The sequence below is a fragment of the Acartia tonsa genome, chromosome 13, assembly GCF_053477335.1.
Source record: "Acartia tonsa isolate MP-2025a chromosome 13, ASM5347733v1, whole genome shotgun sequence".
Classification (NCBI taxonomy): Eukaryota; Metazoa; Arthropoda; class Copepoda; order Calanoida; family Acartiidae; genus Acartia; species Acartia tonsa.
The window spans coordinates 19,829,181-19,853,674 of NC_137272.1; the positions used below are offsets into that span (position 1 = coordinate 19,829,181).

At 31.8% G+C, this 24,494-nt stretch overlaps 2 protein-coding genes across 2 annotated transcripts in view; both read left to right on the forward strand.

The window, feature by feature from the left end:
- Positions 1 to 8,336, forward strand: part of LOC145335436 (uncharacterized) — a 49,103-nt gene extending 40,767 nt beyond the window's left edge. The window contains exons 42-45 of the mRNA XM_080181181.1: positions 443 to 548; positions 1,004 to 1,105; positions 6,612 to 6,680; positions 7,380 to 8,336. Coding sequence (XP_080037307.1) covers positions 443 to 548; positions 1,004 to 1,105; positions 6,612 to 6,680; positions 7,380 to 7,513 — 411 coding nt within the window. The 3' untranslated portion in view covers positions 7,514 to 8,336. The remainder of the gene's footprint in view (positions 1 to 442; positions 549 to 1,003; positions 1,106 to 6,611; positions 6,681 to 7,379) is intronic.
- Positions 8,337 to 16,935: 8,599 nt separating this feature from the next.
- The window catches only part of LOC145335439 (uncharacterized), a 113,431-nt gene continuing 105,872 nt past the window's right edge, over positions 16,936 to 24,494 (forward strand). Inside the window, exons 1-2 of the mRNA XM_080181184.1 lie at positions 16,936 to 17,006; positions 18,683 to 18,773. The gene's annotated coding sequence lies outside the window, so the exon portion shown is untranslated. The remainder of the gene's footprint in view (positions 17,007 to 18,682; positions 18,774 to 24,494) is intronic.

The window sequence follows — 24,494 nt, forward strand, 5'->3', positions numbered from 1 at the left end:
TTTTTAAATTACATCATGAGATTAATTTTTTTATTTCATAAAGTACATATTAAGAGCACATTAAATTGACTACAAAAATCCCATCTAACTATGATTAATTCTATTCTCTTTTAATGATTAATATCTCAAAATAATTTTTTTTTTATTTTCCATCTTGTAGTTTTTAAAACAAGTAGCTTATTATTTGGAACTTAATATTTTTTGATAATTCTTTAAAACTTAAAGGTTCTCTATTTGTCGAAATAGATTACTATTAATGTAACTTACAAAGAACTTTCTACCCCCCTCCCCCCCTTTTTTTAGATTAAAGGGGGCTTGTTTTTAATATTTTTATGAACCAATTGACGACTTGTTATCAAACATTGGAACACTTTATCAATATAATATAACATATATGTATAATATAAATAGACTGTGTATATCACTGTATCCTATATTTTAGAAAGACCTAAGAATCCTTCAGAAAGAGCAGTCTCGGCTACGCCAAATGCAACCGCATTCATCGCCTACTAAAATTTCCTCAAATTCGACTTCAACGACCACAACAGGTACCTAAAATACAGCCGCTAACGGGTTAATTATTAAAGTAACAGGATGTCTGTCTATTTTCTATCTGTGTGTACCGAAGGATCTTGCTAACCACTGAACCGATATCTTTATGGTTTTCCTATACAGTGAAGCTTTTGAAGGTCCAGGAATGGGTTGTATCTAATTTTTGGGAGGGTTACACCCAATTGCACCTAAAATGTTTTCAACCCCCAGAGAGATAGGGGCATTAGGCTGTTTAATACACTAGTGTTCAGTGTTTAAACGTTTCAACCAATAATTTTAATCTACAGAAGGGGTAATTTTGAGTTTCATCATTGGGGATATACATCAATTTATCGGCCATTGTCTTATCCCTTTAGATCCCTGCCTACCCACCACCCCGCAAAAAAAAGCTACAGCACTAGTTCTATAATCTATTATTAAAAAACTTTATTCTAAAATCATTTTATTTTAGGACCTCTGAGTGTTGAAGTGAAGGAATCTGTATTGTTGCGTCCTGTAAAAAGTCAGCTGGATCTCAGGAACGGCTCGGACGGCAGTGATTCAGATGATAAAGGTATGTTTCAAGTCGTTGATAGGCCAGGGATAGAGATTAATAGAGGTTAGGGTTATGTTTCTTGTCGCCTCGACGCGGCAATTTGCGGATTTTTCGTCAGTAGCCTAATACAAAATAATTTGCCATTTAAATGATAAAAGGTCGTAATTTAAAGAGTAGCTGCCCTTCAAATAACGTACTTTTATTAATCATTAATTATAAAACATTTTAAAATTAAATAATATTTATTGTAAAAGATTAATCAAGTGGGGCCATTTTATTAGAAATTTTTAACCCATTTTGCCGAAATTTACCAAGTGACGGTTGAGATAGAGATTTGAATTAAGCCTTCAATGTGTGGTAGATTGTTATTATGAATAGTAATTACAAAAATAAGGGGAATTTGACTAAAAGATTGCGCTTATTTCTCATTATTTTTTCGTGGATTTAAAATTTAATTAAAAAAATAAAGTGTTATTTCATTCCATGAATAGTTTTGACATACTTGATTTCTACCTTCCTATTTGAAATTCAGACAAATGTAATAAATAAATCACCATAAAAAAAATATTTAAGTGTCTGTGATAATTAATGATTAATATACAGGGTGAGTCAGAAAAAACTGAGTTTTCCGATTTTCTGATACAACCAGTAGGAATATAGAAAAAAAAATTATAGGTTCTTGTTCTCTATAAAAATATACATTAAACTTAGAAAAGGTGTTTTTGAATATCTCTGAAAACAACGGCGCTTTTTACAGCATAAAGATTTCAAAAAGTGTGTGTGATGACTTTTTCGACCATTATTTTGTACTTTTTAGGTAGATTTATTTATAATAAAAAATGTCCTTCATTCTAAAAAGATAAACAAACATATTTTTTGATCATAAAATTTTTATTCAACAGATTGTAAATATTTAACATCTTAAAAATACAATTTAACTAAATCAAATTATCACATTATAAATCAAACGTTTTGTTGTAATCTATTGTTAAGATTTAATACCCCTTGACCAGAAAACCAGCTCATGACCGGAAATATTTCATCCTGTTACCTAAATTCCTCCCCCCTCCCCCTGAATTTCCTCTATTTTTGGTGCAAGACTGGATTTAATCTCCAAAATCTCCGCCCCCTTTTGACAAATTATACTTGTGTGTTATAATCCATCATAATAACTTCATTTAAATAGGGTAGGGTTTCTAAAAGGCATTTTTATTTTAAAAATTCAAACCTTGATAACTTTTTTATCTTAAGAGATTTTTTTGTCAAATAAAAAGGTTTTTTTTTCTTTTTACTATAAGCTACGTTATAATAGAAGATTCTTTTAAACCACATGCATCACAAACAAGAAATATGAAAAAATGGCAAATTGCAGAATTCTAAAAATGCTTTTATAGGAGCCAAAAAGCATTTCACCTTTAAATCTCATTAAGGTACTTTTCTTAGACCTTTTTCTAAATAAATATTGAAATTTTAAGATTTTTTAATACAAAATAGATGAGTTATTTTAATTTTTCTTGATCAACATTTTTCACACAAGGCATTTTTTTACAACACACGGTTAGTTTTTTATTAAATGAATAAGTTAGGGTACAATGTTTGGCACTTTCGATATAAGTAAATGATAATAACAAAGCCACAGAATAAAATAATACCTTCAGAAAAATCGATGAAAATAGTTTTCATACTAAATTTTGGTTTTTTATATTTTTTTCTAAAATGTCATGACAGAAGATGCAAAATGTCGTCTTAGTTTTTTGAAAGGATTAATCTTCTCTGAAATCTAAATTATCAAAATATTTTTTTTGGTAAATGATTATACTATATATGTAAAACATTTTATCAGAAAGAAATATTTAAAATTGTGAAGTAGAAACCTGAATAATTTTTCTTGTGGAAATAGTTTTCTGCAAATGTTGATAAACATATGTCTGCTAGCATTAAGATGTTTGTACTGCCAATACACGTTGGGTTTTATTTAAAGAATTTCTTTAAAATGTTTTTTTTACATTGTATACCAATAACGCAATATTTGCTATCAGAAAACCCCCGACTAAGACTCGCCTACGACCCGATCTTTTAGGATTGCTTTGTAATTTACATTTTTGAAAGTCTTTCAACAGTATACACAGCAAATTCTCTCTTTTTTAACTAACTTTCCGAATAATATACCTAAAGCATTTGAATTGACAAAGGCTATGCTAATATTTTTACCATTCAAGTTTATTTAATATTCTAATAAATAGCGCAACCCTCCAAGTTTATGACTACTTTTCATGAACATATGATCTAAAGAATAAGCTCTGATGCAATGTCATATAAGGATATTATAATATTCATTCAAAAATTGTTATTTTTGCATATATGTTACATTTTACAGTGTTTTGTGGCTCAAAAGAAAGACAATTAAAAATTATTTCATATTATGTAGTTTAAATTACATAAGATAACCTAGAAATAGTAAAAAAAATCCCTTTCTTTTTTTGTCGCAAAAGAGAATTCAACAAAGATTTTCATTAAAAAACACCTTAGTGTAAAAATTAAAAAGTTTAAACATGGTCACAAAAAGATTCAATTAGTTTATCAAATGTTTCATTTTCAGCAAATGACGATTAATCTCTATTACAAAGAATAAAGTGTAAAAAGATATTCTCGTTTTAATTTTAAGCAACTTAAAATGCATTTTAATACCTTTTAATGATTTTTTTTTTAAAACATCATTTTATAAAATGTTATTGATTTTTAAAGTTATATATTAGAATGTTTTTAAATTTTGTTAACATTTTGTTTTAAATGTAGAAAATTGGTAATTCTAAACATTCAAAAAATGATTTTATTAAATTTTCATCACTTAAATTGCATGTTTGATGAAATTTTCAACTGATAATTCAAGAAAAATCGTTTAAGTTTTATTATATTTTACTTTGAAATGTTAAAAAAATATATTATTGTCAAAAATGTGGAAGTTATACTTTCCTCAAAAAGAGGCCTAAAACATGCAAATTAACACGTGTAATGAGATTTTTTTTCTTTCAGGTTTAATTTTAAGTAATTATTGATATTTTTTGTAAAAAGGATTTTATATAAAAAGTTTTAAAACTCGAGTTATGTAGTGGTTCTAAAAAAGGTTGCGAATTTATGCAATTTTCTTGCAAAAAAAATTTTCTAGGATTTTAAAAATAGCAAAGGGTGTTATTAGACGTACTTACAGATACAATTGCTAAGTCATTTTGGCCAAACACTAAAATAAAGTTTTGACATCTGAGGGTCCAGCCGTGAACATACACCTATCATAGACATAGGCGTCCAAGGGGGGGGGGTAATGGGCCATTTGGCACCCCCAAACGATTTTGGGGGTGCCGTAGGCACCCCCAAAATTTTGTGAACAATACCCCCCCCAAAAAAAAATTACCCCTACCTTGGGGGTGCCGTAGGCACCCCCAACGATTTTGGGGGGGGTATTTACCCCCCCCAAACCATTTTGGGGGGGGTAATTACCCCCCCCCCAAAATAAATGTTCTTTAAAAAAAAATTTTTTGGGGGGGTATTTACCCCCCCCAAATTGAATGTTCTTAAAAAAAATTTTACTGAAAAATTTTTTTTGGGGGGGGAGGGAGTAATCCCCGCCCCCCCCCCCCCCTAAAAAAAGTCATAGTGTGACTCCAGCCTTGAGGTGTAATATATTTTATGTTCCTCGTTTGGTCTCCTAATAGTTAATGAAAAGTATATCCTAAATGGCTTTTGATAGTTTATTTTAGGATAGGTTATATTGGTTTAGGTGATTGCCCCACATGGTTAAGCAATTGGCCCCCCGCAGGGGCTAGAAATAGGAGAGAAGCTTGTGTGAAAAAAACGAAGAAACGCCCCTTAAAGAGCGTTGCCACAAAAGGGACTATACCCCAATATAGTCCAACCAGTTAAAACAGTTCTTAACCATGATAACAAAAAATTTAATAGTTTGATCATGTTTTATTTGCTTGGGCCTTTATAAGGGCTAAAACCATCCCGGGGATCTATGATGTAATTGTAAAGCACTGAAGATTCCATAAAATAGATACCTAACTAAATTAAATATTTCATTAAATAATGAAAAAGAATTTGTATAGGCGATTTCTTTTGGGAGGATGTCAGGGTGTCTCAAAACTAGTTATAAAACTTACCAGGACCTATAAGACGCTTCACTTTAAAGTATAATCATATTAGTTCATTGGTTAGTGAGTTAATTATTGTATTTTTATGTTCTAAAGAATGAGATACTACTATATATTTGAATAGTAGTGGCGCCCTTAGCATCTAAGAACTCATGTTTTCTAAAGGGTAAAAAGGGAGAAGAAAAATAGCCTAAAACCACTCAAAGGATTGACCTATAATAGTGTGGAACCATCATGGGATCTATGTGAAGCTTTCCTAAAAAGGAGAACTCAGTATTAAAAGTAATGAAATCTGAAGCTATAGTCAAATTACTACTACTTACTTACTACTTTATGTTATAGGATAGTACTTATTAACTTAATAGATTAGGTAGGTGCTTTTTTTACATAATTAAATTACCCCCCCCAAAAATTTTACCCCCGGGGTAAATTAGTTTGGGGGGGTAATTACCCCCCCCAACAGATTTGGGGGGAGTATTTACCCCCCCCAACAGACTTTAGGGGGGGTAATTACCCCCCCCAATCAAATTTTACCCCCGGGGTAAAAATTTTGGGGGGGGTAAAAAAAAATTTTGGCGCGCTTCGCGCGCCATTTTACCCCCCCCAAACACGAATTACCCCCCCCCCCCTAAATTTTTTTACCCCCCCCCAAAAAAAAAAGCTTGGACGCCCCTGATCATAGAGGCCGCATTTTTAGAGATAATGAAAAACACCTTTTACAAGTTTGATGTGCTTTTGTACAGAGAACAAGGACATATAATTATTTTTTCTGTAATCCTTCTGGTTGTTTCTGAAAATCGAAAAACTCAGTTTTTTCTGACTCACCCTGTATGATATATTGCTTTATGGTCGTACTTTTTATCTTGTATTTTATTGTCAGATTTAAAGTGTAGTACGTGTATTTTTGGGAGGGGGCTTGATGATTATAATCTTTTTAAAAGTATCCCATGCGCGAAAAAATAACAATTGTATACGAGATTTTTGTTAATATTGAAAGAATCGTTTAATTTGGGCAATAACTAACTCATTTTAAAAGTTTCATTCAAGTATCTATCAAAAAAAGGAAGGTGCATCTAAAATAAAATTGCTGGTACATTATGCTGGAAATAATTGAAAATCGACCTCCATGGAAAGAAAACGAAGAAGGGGGGGGGGGGGGTAGTTGTCGTATTTTCACAGTAGCTTTTGATAGGTTGGGTTAGATAAATAATAATGATTACTCTGCAGTGGATAAAAATAGGAGAAAATCTAATGCAAAAATACGACAAAACCCGCTACTTCGTTTTCTTTCCAAATCCAAAGTTTATATTTGTTTTCCAAACCTTTAGCAATAAGCTATATTTATTCTTAATTATACTTACCCCCAACCCTTTTAGGTTCCATAAGTCCAGTAAGCAGCGAAGTTGAATCATCTGTTGCTAGGCCTACCAGAAAGTCTCTAACAGGTAATGTCAATAAAACCAAAGAGATTGGGGACATTGGGTTGTTAAATTTTATAACACAAGTCCCCAAATTTCTTATTCGTTGGCTTGGGGAATTTTAGTTGATTTATTAAAATGTATTTATTTTAGGTTGATTTATTGCACCTAAAATGTTTTCAACCCCCAGAGAGATAGAGGACATTGGGCTGTTTATTACACTAGTCCCCAAAGTTATTAATAACGTATTCTTATTACTTGGCTTAACAACTTTGAGAACTTTTACTGAATTTGATTGGTTGGTTTATGAAGTTAATGTTTAAACGTTTCAACCACTAATTTTAATCTACAAGAGGGGTGATTTTGTGTAACATCATTGGGGATGTACATCAATTTACAAGCCATTGTCTTATCCCTTAGATCCTTGCCTGCAATAAACCACTGAACATGCTAAATTCGTACGAAACTTACCTACTAACCATATTCAATAAAGAAGTTTGTGCATATAAGTTTCGCTTGTAAGATTCATAAGTTAACATTGAAGCACGGCGTTTGTCTCGATGTCTTAAGTTTCCCATGAAAAGTTCATTACCGTTACTGACTGATTCAGAATTAACACGTTTCAGATATAATAGCATCAGACCTATCTTAATTTTTTTTGTGGCTTGAAAATCTACACACACAAAAAAACTAACAGAATTGTTACATTTTGCGATATTTTTTCAGGTTCCGCTGGTGATGTATCAAGCAGCGAAACCCCTTCCGCAGCCAGGCCCACTCGCAAACGGCGGGCGTCTGCCGCCAATCAGCCGCAAGAAACCATCACGGCCAGTGCTAGCAAACGGCTTAGATCCAAATGATTTTTAAGTGATATTTTTTTATACTATTAATGAACTTTTGGGCATGTTAAACGTCGCCATAAAGAGAAAAAGATTAAAACTAAGTACATTTTTATGTGAAAATTTTTGTAAATGAAAAAAAACTATTAACAAAAATGACATTATTTTAAATTAAATGCTGTTATAATTGAGCTATGATTTGTTTTGGAAGAGATATTGAACCTGAAGAAAATATCTTTGCCTTTCTGCTAATTATTAATAGCCTTTTAAATGTCTTTCATGATAATCGATAAGAAGTACGAGTTTGAAATAAATATTATTAAAATAAGTCGAAATATCTGATTGGCGGAAAGTTCAACGCAAATTTATTTTTCTTTAGGTTCACTATCTTTTTCTTAAATGTACATATTTGTTACATATTATAGTCCGTAAGTCATATTTTACAACATAAATCTTCATTTTTAAAATGAAGAAATAGTCTGCTTAGTTAAATATATTTTTCTTTATATTAAGTTTAATGTTTTACGCTTATATGCATGTAAGCAATATTAATTTAAATAGTTTTTTTAGCCCTAAAGCCACTTTTTTGCTTGGTTTAAAATGACTCCAGGCCCCATTCTTTAGAATGTAGGCTTTTGGGGGTTATTGTTCGTTTTTGGAAACATTTTCAAAAGAAAAAAGATACTTTTTGTATTTAATTTAAGTTTCAATGTAAATAAAGTTATTTTTGCCGTGTAAAAAATTATATTAATTTGTTACTGTAAAATAGTCTATATAAAAACCTTATTATTTTCCTATAATCGCGCGAAAATCATTATTTTTAAATAAAGGCATTATGTTTGAATTTCTTGTTAATTTTTGGTACACATTGGAAGAGAGATGATGTTTTATATATAAAAAAACATCCATCAGACAACTAACACTTTGATCACGTAAACTTTGTTCTGGTACAATTGTTAGTTCAAAAAGCTTTACAATTAAATCCATATTTAAAAGTAACATTTCTATGTGTGTGTAGAGAGCATACATTTTTTCCTTAACAGGGAAGTTTCCCACAGGGTCAAGATAGGGTTAATGACTTTTAGGGAGGGTACCATCACGTCTTCCCGCCCCCCCCCCCCCCCCCACTTCCATTTAAGTGCCCCTAGAAGCATGTAGGGCATAGCCACTACGTGACTATCGTCTATAATACAAATTAGCTTGATGTCTGTCTTCTGTCCGTCCCTTAAGTTCTCGGTAACCACTGAACCGATCGAATTCTACTCTTCAGGGAATATACCTACTGGTCCTGTGTTGGATTTAGGCTATTTTTTTGCCAAAAAAAATGTATTTACATTTTTTGTAAAATCTCAGTAACTGCTGATCAAATTGAGCTCTACCCTTCTGGGAATATACCTACTGTTCCTCTGGTGGTTTTAAGCTATTTTCATGGGGGGGTGGGATACCCCATCCCCCCTCAAAAATAAAAAATCCCCACTTCCAAATTTTTTAATTTTTGTAAATAAAAACCAGTAATTAAAGTGGGGGAACCCCACTGCAACATGGGGCGAAGCCCTCATGAATCCCCCCCGTCAAAAAAAAAAATTTTTTAATATTAATTTTTGTGTATGCGAACAACCTAGCTGGTTTAATTTTTACGAATTGAAATTTTTGTGTATACGGCAAGCAACCTGGGTTTAATTTTTACGAATTGAAATTTTTGTGCTTACAGCGCACAACCTATGTTTAATATCACCACAGAATAAAGTTTTTGAACATTTTGAATATTTCTATTTAGGAGGGTTGACTTCCCATTACTTCATAGGGCGAAGCCCCTAGAGGCTAGGGGCGTAACCATAGGCGTCCAAGGGGGGGGGGTAATGGGCCATTTGGCACCCCCAAAATTTTGTGAACAATACCCCCCCCAAAAAAAAATTACCCCTACCTTGGGGGTGCCGTAGGCACCCCCAACGATTTTGGGGGGGTATTTACCCCCCCCAAACCATTTGGGGGGGGTATTTACCCCTCCCAAAATAGAAAATCTCTAATAAAAAAAATTTTTGCGCGCTTCGCGCGCATTTTTAATACTACATTTTTTATAAAATTTAAATTACCCCCCCCAAAAATTTTACCCCGGGGGTAAATTTTGGGGGGGGTAAACAAATTTTACCCCTGCCAACAGATTTCAGGGGAGGTAATTACCCCCCCCAAGCAAATTTTACCCCCGGGGTAAAAATTTTGGGGGGGGTAAAAAAAATTTGCGGCGCGCTTCGCGCGCCATTTTACCCCCCCCAAAACCAAATTACCCCCCCCTTAAAAAAATTTTACCCCCCCCAAAATAAAAAGCTTGGACGCCCCTGGGCGTAACCGCTATTATTAAATATTTCATTGTCCCATCCCTACAAGAAAATGTAATGTATTAACATTATGTAATGCGTAACAATTGAAGATGTAAATAGATAAATAAGGAAGACAACATACAAAAAAGCGAAGCTTAAATTTTTAAAATATGTAAGAAATTACCATTCCTACAATAGAATGTTAAAAAGAGGTTCTTGTGTCTAATCGCCACGGGGATAGCCAGAATAGTTATTTCTTTCATGGTATTATAAACGGCTTTCCGCGGATATAGAATGTACAATTATAAGATTAAAGCCATTTTTTAGCCCCGAGGTGCAGAAGGCACGGGCTAAAAAAACTGGTTTTAATTTTTTGATTGTACATTTTTATATTCGTAGAAAGCTGGATTTAATACGACGCTAGACATAGTTTTTTCGTATGGATGAGAACCGGTTCCTATCCACCGGATTCGAATGAATACGAGAAAATATATACAGATTCAATTTAATAATCTCAACATGTGAATTTAATAGTGAAAAAAAATTCTTTATTTATACTTATTTATCATATCTTATCGTTTCAGAAATTTACATCATTATCCATATATAAAAGTAAAAGGATCTCTGTCTGTCTGGGTACCGAAGGATCTTGCTAACTGCCAACCCGATATGGTTCTCCTTTACAGGGTAGCTTCTCAGAGTTCCTGGGAAGGTTAAAACTATTTTTGAAAGGGGGGGGGGGTTGGTCATTATCTTTTTCAAACTAAAATAAATGATAGGGGGAACGAACTTAACAAGGACATACACACCCAAAATATAAGTAATAGAAAAGCTGCGCTGCTGATAGGCTAAACAAAGAGTTTTTTTTCTGTGACTTTAGATTTTAATAGCAAAAAATTATTTGGGTCGTACGTAGAATTAGGTGAACATTCTTTATAATACATTTTATATACATATAGAATTATATTAAAACACATGACTTGCTTTAAGTTTAAACGAGTCTGTTAAAGACGTTGAAAATGTCATACTATTAGATATATTCTGATTAGCAGAAAAGTTGAAGGGAAAACACATTTTACTTTAGGTGCGATATCCTTTCGCACTTGTATTTCATAAACAGTTCATCATAAGCGCAAATTATTACAGTATTACAACAGCAAAAAATATTTTTTGAAGAGAATTTTTACTATAATTATGGTTGGTCCGTCCGTACATAATAGATAGCTATTAGCGTTGATTTAAGAATGTTAGAATTGTCTTATCTACTTCAAACTTGGCATAATGATTTCTGTAATAACATGGGGTGATTTAGAAAGCGTAGCAACTCTACTAGCGTTACAATTACAATTAAAGCATACTGATTTTGACAACAATATTTTGCATATACATATATGGTATAATTATCCTATTTCATTCGATTTTTTGAATAATGATTCCTAGGATAACATTAACAAGCTACACATCATTGGCGAAGCATCTCTATAATCTAGTTCTAAAAATGCGTATATGTCAGTATCATATGCATTAAAGCAATTTGGCAACATATTAATGTTTTGTATATTTAGTTATGACACTATGTTCATTTATCCTACTATTTGATTTTAGAGCTTCGTTTTTATGAATGTTGTCATTCTTGTTTTTTAATAGCAATAAAACCTAAGCCAGACGAACTTCCTACAAATGACAAAAACAAAGCAGTTGATAATTATCACATTTTTTTAGAAATTAGAAGTCAAATATACTGCAGGGATAGAATAATGAAGGATAAATTAATATTATCTATTAATTTGGGTGAAGTTAGGCCTTTGGTAGCTTGTATTTATTAATGGGATGAAATTGTTAGACAATAATTAATTGTTTTTGTTTTCTACCGTCCTATATTATAATTCAATGTTAAGAGAATAGCATAATAGTTATTTATCATATTTTCGTAATATTGTGAATGCTAGAAAGGATATTAAAATTATTTCAACAATTTTGGTCATGTGATCAAAATTTGAATTTTCCTTCTACTATTGCCCCCTCTGGGGGCGAAGTAGGTGGAAATTTAAATTTTTGTCACTTGACCTTAATATTGGTGAAATAATTTTGAATGACCTTTCTTGTATAAGCAATATTAATAAAATATGATACTTGGTTTTGTCTCATTCTCTATCTTTTTCTTAAATTCAAAAAAGTCTATCAAAAAATTTACATCATCTAAGGGTGAACAATAAATATCTCTGTCTATTTTTCTCTATATTTCTTCCCCCTCCCCCCTCCCTCACTTTTCTGTCTATTTCCTTCTCTCTCTCCTCCTCTTTTGTACGTTCATTTATACAATAGAGATAACCTAGAGACAGCACAAGGGAAATTTGTTTACATTATGTATCAGCTATAAATTGTTGAATATCTTAGGTTAAAGCTTTCCTTGGGTGAAATATTTGAAGAAAATATTTCTTCCATCGTATAATGTGAAGCGTATGACACAACATATAATAAGTTAGTTAACCCTTACAGCTCGGGCCCCAATTCCCACCTTAATAGATCGGGGGGGGGGCTCCAAGAGCCCCCCCCTCTATCTCGGCTCCTGTTACAGATAAAGACGTAAATTTTTTTTCTGGTGGTTCATGTGTATTTTTAGAGAAAATTACTTTTTCATGTCATAGCAGCCAGGCCGCTCCTTAGCCGCTTTTTAGCGGCCAGCCGCTAAATTTTAAAACAGCTGTAGAGCGGCCAATTTTGCAGCTAGGATGACCAAATTTTAGGACGAACTTTTATTTTTCATAACAAAAAAATTACTTTTTCTGATCATCGCCAAAAAACGGCAAATAACGGAAACCGCCATTTTCGGCGGTTACGGCGGTAAAACGGCAGTTGGCGGCGCCAATTAATATTTTTATCTGTTTGATGTTGCTCAAGGATTTACCAAAAAAATTTATAGGACTCTAGCTGTAATAGAAGCCACGATATTCATGATATATGTCTGTAGTAAAAGCCGGACAAAAATCGGTCATAAAGTCGGTCAGGGAGCGGTCAAACGGTCATAACACATTTTTTCTCAGAAGGTCATTGATATCTAAGTATTCACCAAAAAAATTTTAGGTTTCTCCTTATACACAAAAGTCATAATTTAGAAATTAAGATTTTTTTAGAATTTTTTTAGAATTTTGGTGCTACCCAACCGACTTTGACCGGACACCACGACCGACACAGACCAGATATCCTAATAAAATCAACTCTTGCCGACGTATAATTACTAAACTTAAAAAGTCATGAAGTCACAGCACTCCATCTTACCTACGAAAAAAATGAGATTGAAAAAACTAGAGGGGGGGGCTCTTGGAGCCCCCCCCCCGATCTGTAAGGGTTAAAAATAATTTAATTTCTTATAATAAAGTTATCTTTCTAAAAATTATATCATTGCAAAATTTAGTTGCAAATAATGTTGCCTATAGGGCTGTATTTCATATACAACAAAAAGTGAACAAAGGTTTCTTTTTAAGAAAAAAATGGGGTCAGATTGACCATCTATGTCTGATGTTTATACCCAAATCAAATATTAAATTATAACAATGTACAGTAGAGTGGATCAATTTTGGACATTGAATTTGTAATCAACATCTACAGTTTAAACGTCATATAAGAAACCTAAATATAAAAGATTTATTTTGTCCTTGAGGGGAAATGGGGGGAAGGTGTTTCCATGCATTAAAAATTTTAGAAGTTTATTCTGGGGGTGCAACTTTTTTTCTTTCAAAGTATTGCTTTATGCATCTTTTTGAATTTGTCTTGTTGATTAATATAAGAATATCAAATTGGTTTTAAAAAATATTCATCCAAGCATGAAAAATCTTAAATTAAATGTAAAATCTCTTGGTTTTTAAATTTATTTATGGATTTTTCTTGCTAGGATCAATAGTTTTAAAAACAGATTTTTTATTCTTATTCTACTCTTCAAGACAAAATTGGGAAGGTGCATAAAGCTATACTTTGAAAGAAAAATAATTGCCCCCCCCCCAAAAAAAAAAAAAAATTCTCCCCACAAGTGTCTTTCTAAAAGTTTACATGCATCAGCGAGCCTCCCCATTATTAAAAATATTTTCTTTTCATTTTTTGGTCTCTTATATGATGTTCAGACAGAAAGTGTATGTAGCACATTTAAAATTAGAAAATCATTGAAAATCAAGCCACTCTAATGTACAGCATTTATTTCTTCAATTCCACAGTACAAAATTATTCCTGTATTTAAATTTAACATATCATATAGGAAAAAATATTCTTGTATTTAAAATTAAAAATCATGTTGGAATTTTTTATACAACTTTTAAATTTTTTAATAATGTACAGCAAATTATTTCTTTTTTATCTCATGTTTTGAAATTTATAAGATAGTTAGAATAAATTACAGAAATAATGAAAGATTTAAAGAAGAGAGCGTCAGGGGGGGGGGTCGAGGGGGGTTTCCCCCCTCAGGAGAGGGGGGGTTGAGGGGGGTCTCCCCCCTCAGAAAAAGCTTGGGCTTAAATCTTCAACAAATAAAGAAAACAAAATTATTTTAAAAATTTCTTTTTTATGTTAAATATTATTATTTTTGTGACACTTGATTTTGAATGACAAAAAATGTTGAAATAAATATTACCCACTGTATGAAATGTTAAATTAGAAATCAATAATGATGTTGGAAAATTTATTCTCATTTTATACTCTGAAAAAAAGGAATTGACAAAAAATAATAATTTTTATTCCAAACTTTTAAAACAGCATGCCTATTTCTTATTGGTTGACACTCGAATTAAAATAAAATAATGAATATTATTTCAAGACCAGAAATAAATTTGAAATAAATAATTTTCTTTCCCCTATATTTTTTATTCCAAAATGCCAAGAATTAATTTTGAAATAAAATAATTTTCTTTCCAATATTTTTATTCCTTTTTCTTATTGGACGTCATTTTATGTCCAATGAGAGACTAGTGTTTAAATATTTTAAAGCTTTTTACAGCATTTATTTTGAATATGATAATCACAACATTCTCACATTAAATGTGATAAAAAATATTCTTGTATTTAAAATTAAAAATCATGTTGGAATTTTTTATACAACTTTTAAATTTTTTAATAATGTACAGCAAATTATTTCTTTTTTATCTCATGTTTTGAAATTTATAAGATAGTTAGAATAAATTACAGAAATAATGTAAGATTTAAAGAAGAGAGCATCAGGGGGGGGGGTCGAGGGGGGTTTCCCCCCTCAGGAGAGGGGGGGTTGAGGGGGGTCTCCCCCCTCAGAAAAAGCTTGGGCTTAAATCTTCAACAAATAAAGAAAACAAAATTATTTTAAAAATTTCTTTTTTATGTTAAATATTATTATTTTTGTGACACTTGATTTTGAATGACAAAAAATGTTGAAATAAATATTACCCACTGTATGAAATGTTAAATTAGAAATCAATAATGATGTTGGAAAATTTATTCTCATTTTATACTCTGAAAAAAAGGAATTGACAAAAAATAATAATTTTTATTCCAAACTTTTAAAACAGCATGCCTATTTCTTATTGGTTGACACTCGAATTAAAATAAAATAATGAATATTATTTCAAGACCAGAAATAAATTTGAAATAAATAATTTTCTTTCCCCTATATTTTTTATTCCAAAATGCCAAGAATTAATTTTGAAATAAAATAATTTTCTTTCCAATATTTTTATTCCTTTTTCTTATTGGACGTCATTTTATGTCCAATGAGAGACTAGTGTTTAAATATTTTAAAGCTTTTTACAGCATTTATTTTGAATATGATAATCACAACATTCTCACATTAAATGTGATAAAACCTGTTAATAATTATAAAAAAAAACCAAAAAAATACATAACGATCCTTGTAATAAATTAACAGGATGTCTGTTTATCTATTTGTACCAAAGAAACCGCTGAGCCGATATGGTTCTCCTTTACAGGGTAGCTTCTTATAGATCCTGGGAAGGTTTATAATTATTTTGGGAGAGTGTACTATCACCCTCCCAAGAGAAACCATCTCTAGAAAAACTACCCCATCACCCCCCCCCCCCAAAAAAAAAATCACTCACAAAAAAATGTTTTACTTTTTCTTTTTAAATCTAAAATAAAAAATTGGGTTATCTAATTCAACTCCCCCCTCCTCTAGTGCCCCTAAAGGCCTCTGGGGGCGAATCTGCTGGACAAATCATATAATGTAATAGATCTCTTAAATGGCTAATCTGAAGAAGAAACCATGCTTTTTAGAAAAGCTAAGTTTATATCTTAAACGTAACGCAGATAGTTAAGTATGTATAAATCATAGGGTTAGAATATATTGCTAATTAAAAGATAATTTGAAAAGCTAAACAGGGGCCTGTGTTGAAATTTTGAAAGGGGGGGGGGAGTTTTATTTTTAAGATTATTCTTGGGAGGTTTTCTCATGGGAGGGAGGGAACATCGGGCTGTTTATTACACTAGTCCCTAGTTACTTTTATTAAATTTGGATAGATTAGTTCTATGAGTTGAGTGTTTAAACGTTTCAACCACAAATTGTAATATACAGAAGGGTAATTTTGAGTATTATCATTGGGGATGTACACCAATTTATCAGCCATTGTCTTATCCCTTTAGATCCCTGGCATTTCTCACTCTTCTGCGAATTGTAAAATAGGGGGGGGGGGGGGTTACTTCCCTAATTTAACCACTTTGTGCACGCCACTGCACTGCTAGCAAAAGAAATGTGCATAGAAACATATATGTATGAATTTCAGTATAGATGGGTAGATAGAAAATAAATATATAGAGTGAGGAATTTGTGTAGATTACGGTATAGTTGAGAGAGGCATTAGATATAATTTGTGCAAAACTTTCTAATGTCGACAAAAAGACAAACTCAAACCTTGATAAGTAATCCAGGTATAAAGAGAAAAATATTGCTTTTATGTCAAAAAAAAGTATTAAAACGATTTATTTTAAAAAAGGGTTAAAAAAGAACTCTAGTTCTAATAGATGCTGTCTTCCCAACTTTACTTTCACTGGCAATATAACTGCTTAATTACATTAGAATACACTCTTATCCCACACAAGATATAGATAGATAGATAGTCTGTGTGTTTGTTCGTGTGTGTGTGTATGGGTATATGAGGTCAGTAGTTAAATGTAGTTAGGGCAGCCAGCTATCCCCAAGAGCCGGCCAGCCTATGTGACATAAGCAGGTGTGCATTCACTTCAGCAGATAATTGTTTCTCAAAATATAAAAAAAATAGTAGTTTATATTATTTTCAAAATCTTAGTAGGCAATTAAGTGAAGGTGATTTTATTTATATCCTTTTTACCATTAATGAATTTAAGCTACCAAAGGCAGGATATTTCAAAGATTAGAATTTTGAGATAATAAATTCATTGACTAAGGTCGTGTCTCTAAACCCCCCCTCCCCCCCTATATCAATTTGATAAAATTTTATACGCAATTATCCAATTAAGCAGATTAAAACCAAAGTTAAACTTTTTGCTAATATGATATTATTTTTTTCAAAAACTTTCAAATGTTATTTTTCATTCGGGTTTATTATAGGGATTGGACAATAGACGATAATTTATAATCAAATACTTTGTTTATAATTGTGAAATTCTGCTCATAGTGAGATGAAAGAGGTGTCGATTAGTTAGAATTCTAAACTTATAGAGTAGTGATTAAGTTGAGAGAGAAAAAAGTAGATATAGATAGATAGAGAGAGAGAGAGAGAGAGAGAGAGAGAGAGAGAGAGAGAGAGAGAGAGAGAGAGTGGGAGCAAGAGAGAGGGAAATGGAGGGAGAAGGAGAAATTGCCCAGTGGAGAATATAAAATGCTTTCACTTACAGACAGACGTACTTAAGCGGACATGCTCTAATTATTAAGTAGCAGTGCTACACAAAAAAACTGTGGGGAATTGAACGCACATACACAAATGTTTAGGTAGAAAGCAGATAAAAGGAATTGAAAATTTTTATGTAAGGCAAATTTTAATAAAAAAATTTTTTAAAATTGTATTTCTACCTAAGTTATTTTTCTTTATTTACTCTTTCTGTCATTTAAATCAATCTTAAATTGTGTAATTTTCCCCTATCTTTTCAATAATGATCTTTGTCCAGACCAAATTATTTTTTTTATTTTATGTAAAAAAACATGCATTATTTTTACCAATAAAGAAAATAGTATTATAGCATTTCATAAAGAAATATATATTTTTTTTCTTGCAAATTAGTAATTCTTTCAGTTCAATGAGTATCAATTGATATAGAATGTACGTGGATATTATGACAGGGGAAAACTTGTCGTCAATTAATGTTGCTAACATCGATATCATTTATCATTAAGAGGGTTGGGAATAGGGTAAAGAGGGTGGTTGGGTGGGGAATCGTTATTTTAGCCAGCTACTAATCTCACTTTATTAGGGTACATGATATACTGGTGTAAGATCCAAGTAATGTTCTGTTTATCACACTCGTCCCCAAAGTTTTATATAATAACGTTTTCTTATTCGTTAGCTCGATAACTTTGAGGACTATTATCTAATTTTGATTGGTTGGTTTTTTTTAGGTTAAGTGTACAAACTTTTTAACCACTAATTGTAATTTGTATATCATCATTGGTGATGTACATCAATTTATCGGCCATTGTCTTATCCCTTTAGATCCCTGCCCTGTACCTGTGTATTTCCCCATGATTACAGGGAGGGAGAGGACAATGACGACTAAATTAATCCACAACCCCTTCTTCCAACAAATATCACAAACAAACGGCAGAATTTCACATGTATTACATAATTTAGGGGGGGGGGAGATTAATTTATCCTAGATTGTCCTATCCCTGTTGTCAACTATCTGCAAGTGATCTAGTGAAATAATTTAGGAGATAGTTATACTGCCAGTGATCCCCACACAGTTATTGTAGTAGAAATAACGAAACGAGTGATTTTTAAAAAGTGATTCATTTGAAAAAGGTAAGCTTTTACAGTATAAAGGGTGTTAAAATAAAAACCAATCGCTTCACTTTTTTCAATATAAACCTTACAGTTTTGGTCCAAAACTACTAAAAAATAATACAATTCATGCCCAAGCAATAACAATGGGAAAACAATATTGAATTTTGAATCTACTCACCCTTCCAGAGCCCTAGAGATTAAGACCTAGCCCTTGCAGGGAAATTTGCCCTACGCCTAAAGTGCATATTTTATTACAAATTTGTCTTTTTAAAAACCAATCGCTCACAATTTAAACCATCATAAGTACTTAAAATCTTGTAGATAGACCCCATAATGTTTTGAGTTTTTGATGGGGCATGTAAAGACCTTTCTTTAGACACCTTAACAAGGTTTCTAACACAATCTTAGCCAATTTGGCATCAAAAAGAAAGACCTGGCAATCATCAAGAACTAGGAATAGACAGAGCCGTCATGCCTCAAAGTTAGATGGGAAAGTCTTTTTTATGTCAAATTGGCATAGATTGAGTTAGAAACCTTGTTAAGGTGTCTAAAGAAAGGTCTTTACATGCTCCATCAAAAACTTTAAACATTATGGGGTCTATCTCCAAGATTTGAAGTACTTATGGTGGTTCAAATTGTGAGCGATCGGTTATTTTTTTAACACCCTTTATGTATAAATGTTTTTCTTTGTCTGAGTATACCTCATCGCCACATGAATCTCAATTCAAGGTTCTAAAGGCTAGCTTTAACACCTATCAGACGTAAAAAAAAAGGAAGGACAAACTCTAAATGTAGAGCAGCTTCAATGTTGAAAATGAATATTAATAGTTTTAGTCAAATTACTGTCCTTTTGTGTACAGACATACAAACCCCAGAGAAAGTCTAGAATAGTTATTTGTCGCATTGTATTATAGACTGCATTCCGCCCGTGCTAACAAAACTGATTTTAATATTATGATTTTTGTGTACAGACATACAAACCCCAGACAAAATGTAGAATAGTTATTTGTCGCATTGTATTATAGACTGCATTCCGCCCGTGCTAACAAAACTGGTATTAATTTTAAGATTTTTATTTTAATATTCACGGAAAGCTGTTTATAATGCGAAAAGGGCTAATCAAAAATCATTGAAAAAGATTTTCAATTGATGGAAGAAACAAAAACTATATGAATTTTGAAGAAAAAAGAACACAATTCAATGAATGGCATGAATATCAATATTTACATATATACATTGTATAATATATTCTTACTTTGAAAGAATTTTAAAGTATTTTTTCGTAGCGTAGCAACACTGCGATTTGAGTATGTCAAACTGAAAGACAACCAGCGGTTAAGAAATAACTATAGCTTTCTTTCACATTCTTATAATAAAGTAAAAGGATCTGTGTTTGTGTGTCTCTCTAAACGGAAGGTTCTCGCTAACCGCTGAACCGATATGGTTCTCCTTTACAATTTAGCTTCTCATAGGTTCTGGGAAGGTTTATAACTATTTACCCTCTCCCAAAATATGTAGAGGATCTATCAGTATAGGTAATTATCAGTATCTTTCGGTACAGATAGACAGATAAACACCTGTTACTTTTGTAAAATGATGATGTTCGATTGTCTAATATTCTGATTGGTTCAGCTTCATATTATGAATTTTGTCATCCTTGTTTCTATGAAGGAAGTGCGATAAAAAAAACCGTTTTTCGTATTTTATTTAATAGTTGAACTTTTATTAAATAGTATTCATGAAATTTAAAACAAGAATAATTATTCAATCAAAATTGGAGAACAGACATTAAAAACATTACCAAAAAGACATTTTGTATAAAAGCTTTTTTTATTTTAAGAAATTAACATACGTATTTTAGGTTATTTATTGAAAAGATCTAATAAAAATTTGAACAATTTCATATTTTACTGTCGATTCTGAAACTATTTTGTTGGATGATAAAAATTGATTGATTGCCGACAAATTTAAATACAGATTGATATCAGGGAGTAAGGGAGGGGACAATGGATCCAATATTCAATTTTTAGGAGTCTCAGACTTTGGGTACTGGCTTACAGGGAATGTGCAAGAATTTAGCAGTTTCTGACTGACTTTGGGTACTAGCGCACAAAATGCCACTAACTCGTTTGTTAGTTTTGAATATTGCAGACAAGTGTCAAAAAACTTAATTTGTTATGATGTGGCTGGTTTCAACATTTTTTTTCTCTCCAGAAAATATCATTTCATAGATAAAAACTTTATTGTGATATTTGTTTGATAAACAATCTTATAATCCAATTAAATTTTGGGTTATTGGGCTATGGGTTGAATGGGTTCCAGGGAAATTTTTCTAGTTATTAATTACAGAATGGTTACATCAGTCTGATGTGCTGATAATATAATTTTCAAATGAATGTTTTTTTCTTGGAACTTTCTTCTTATTTTATAGTTTTCTGTAATGTATTAACTCTCCCTTTAAAATTTCCTCCATATTTTCTGGTTTATCTGGATTTCAAGATCTTTCAGCAAATACTCTCAAATTGAATTAATTGCCCATTGTCCCCTCCCTTACTCCCTGGATTGATATAGTTTTATAGTCAGGGACAAGGGATTGTATAAGGGATCTAAAGGGATAAAACAATGACTGATAAATTGAAGTAGATCCCCAATGATGATACACAGAATTAACCCTTGTGTAGATAACAATTAGTGGTTGAATTGTTTGGACATTCAGCTTGATGAACCATCAATTAAAGTTAAATAATAGTTCCCAAATTCAATAAGCCACCAACGAATAAGAAAAATTGTTATAAAACTTTGGGGACTAGTGAAATAAACAGTCCAATGTCCCCTCCCTCCCTGAATTTAAATATAGTTTATATAGTTTAGTCACTGTCAGGAATTAGGGATTGTTCAACTGAAAGTAAAATATTCTATCTCAACTTTATGAAATTTTACTTGCATGTCAAAAATAACTCTTTCTTTTAAGTCTTATACCTTTAGATCCCTGGTTGATTCGTCTTTTGTCCAGCCGAATAAATACAAAACGAGTAAATAAATGGTGAATTTTCTTCATCTTTATTTATTATATAATATTTTGGCATATGATGACAGAAAGTATTTAACTTCAATGAATGGAGCAGTAAATTGCGCGAATTTTTCAAAGTTGCGATGCATCTTTATAAAACTGAAATTTATATTTTCACTTGATTTTGTTTTATATTTGATAATGTTTGTTTGTAACACATTCACGGTCGAACGGACGAACCTTAAATATAGAAAAAAAACATTTATTTTAATAATTCAATAAGTTAGTTCTTTCTAATTTGTTAAGCTTCGATTTAAAGATGTTGCCATCCTTGTTATTTCAAAACATCGGTCCGATATTACTTTACACATACATCCTACTTTACTGTAAGAGATTAACTACGCAGGGATATTAAGGGATAAGACTATGGCCTATAAATTAATTTATGTCCCAAATTATGATACACAACATTACCCCTTTTGTAGTTCAAAATTAGTGGTTGAAACGTTTGAACACTCAACCTAATGAATAAAAAAAATCAAAATTCACAAAAAGTCCCCAAAGTAGTTATGCCAACGGATTAAAAAACGTTATTATAAAACTTTGGGGACTAGTGTAATAAACAGCCCATCCTGTAAACTACGATAAAATGAACATTTTTATCCTTGTCAACTTCCTTAAACAAAATTCATGATAAAATATTCATAAAAATACTTGTTCATTGCGTTATGTAGGTAATAAGCATTCACACATTTTTGTATCAGCAAAAAATTGGTGGATTTTTAAGAGGAAATTTCCATTTTTTGCCATTTAAACAGGTTCTCCCACCCATCATTTTTTTATTTTATTTTTATGGACCTTACGCTTGGCTCAAGGATGTCGAACAAAGTGGGGGATGCAACCATTTTTTTTGGGTGGGGGTTGGTATTATCCGTTCGAAACCTATGAAACCCCCACAAAACATCATCACCTATACCCAAAAAAGCTAACAATTATCTATTTAAATTTTAAAATGATTTGATGTGTACACAGATAAAAACCTCAAAACCAGTTTATTGAATATTTTCAGGAAAGACTAGTATTAGATATGGTTGACGGAAAACCACATTTTGAAAAATATAATGTAGACGGGGAGGGGTGTTTTCTCTACCAGTGGCGTGCGAACCGAAGGGGGCATTTGGGGCAATCGCCCCCCCCTAGCGACCAAAACGCCCCCCCCTAGCCACCGCCCCCCCTGCCCCCCCCTAAATGTTGAAAAATGCCCCATTTTGCCCCCCCCTGGTTAACAAAAATGCCCCTTTTTGCCCCCTACCCTACAAAAAGCAAAACTATCCCAGTTTCCAAAAAAAAGATCAAGAAATACTCCAAAAAAAAATTTTTGGCGCTTCGCGCCAAACAGACAGTTACTATTCATTTAACCTTACCAAATTTTTTAATTAGTGTAGAAATTAGGTTATAATCTTTTTTCACTGAACATAACAAACCAGGTAATAGGAAGTATTTTATTTGGAATAATATAAACTTTTTACCAAAGAAATTTTGTACATCCCCAATGATGATACACAAAATTACCCCTTATATAGATTACAATTACTGGATGAAATGTATGGAAACTCGACTTAATTAACCAACCAATCAAAATTCTATTAAAGTCCCCAAAGTTGTTAAGCCAACAAATAAGAAAATTTTATATGAATTATTTGGGATTAGTGTAATAAATAGCCCAAAAACCCCTCCTTCCCTGCATATTTAAAGAAAAAAATTGTGCTTCGCGCACTTCCAAATGGTTTCTGCTTTTTATCACATGCATTGTATATTTTGTTTTTTTTTAAACATTTGTAAACAACAAATATTTAATCAAAAAGTTATTTTATATAAAAAAGAAACAGCGTTGATATTTATCTAAGCCTTTTTCTCAACACTGTATGTCTGTCTAAATGTCTAAAAGTTTATCATTTTTTTTGTTTACATACCCTTACAAAAAGACATGTTTTTTATGGCAATTTTCATTAAAAACCCTTAAAACTAACTACACTCTATATTCCTAACTTGATAAATACGCCACTCTTGTTGTCTTTAATTGATTTTAGTTCAAAGGGGGAGTAAATATTTTTAGGTGCGCTTCACGCACCGCAGACATATAAGTTTTAAAGTGCCATTTAAAGAGGGTAGGATATGTTGATATAACTTTTTAGCTTCTCTATAATTCACTATGGCTGTCAGTATGTAATGCTAAAGGGGAAATGTGATTTTTTCAACTGCAATTAAAGATGTTTTATTTTTTATATCTGTAGATGAAAGGACAAGTAATTTTTTTTATTTTTTACATAGTTCTTTATATCTTTGGTTTTTATGGTACGATAAATTTTTTTGTGGATTATAATATTAAAAAAAATAAAATTTCTCGCTGTTTGGAGCATCCAGTATGTAATTTACTTTGACTGTCATCACACAATATGCAGGAAAAAGGATTTGTGACTTTTTCTACCTAAAATATATATTTATTTCAACAGATGCTCTTTAAATCTACTTGATTGTATTCTTATTAATGATTTTTTTGTGCTTTGCTACTTAAAGATGTTGTCATCCTTGTTGTCATACAATAAAGAAATATTTAAAATCAGTTTTACATATTAGGTTAATTTTTGGCAAATTATTTCCAAAATGAGTGTTTTTATCTCCTCCCCCCCCAAAAATTTTTTTAATGGGGTTTTTCATCCTTCCTGCTG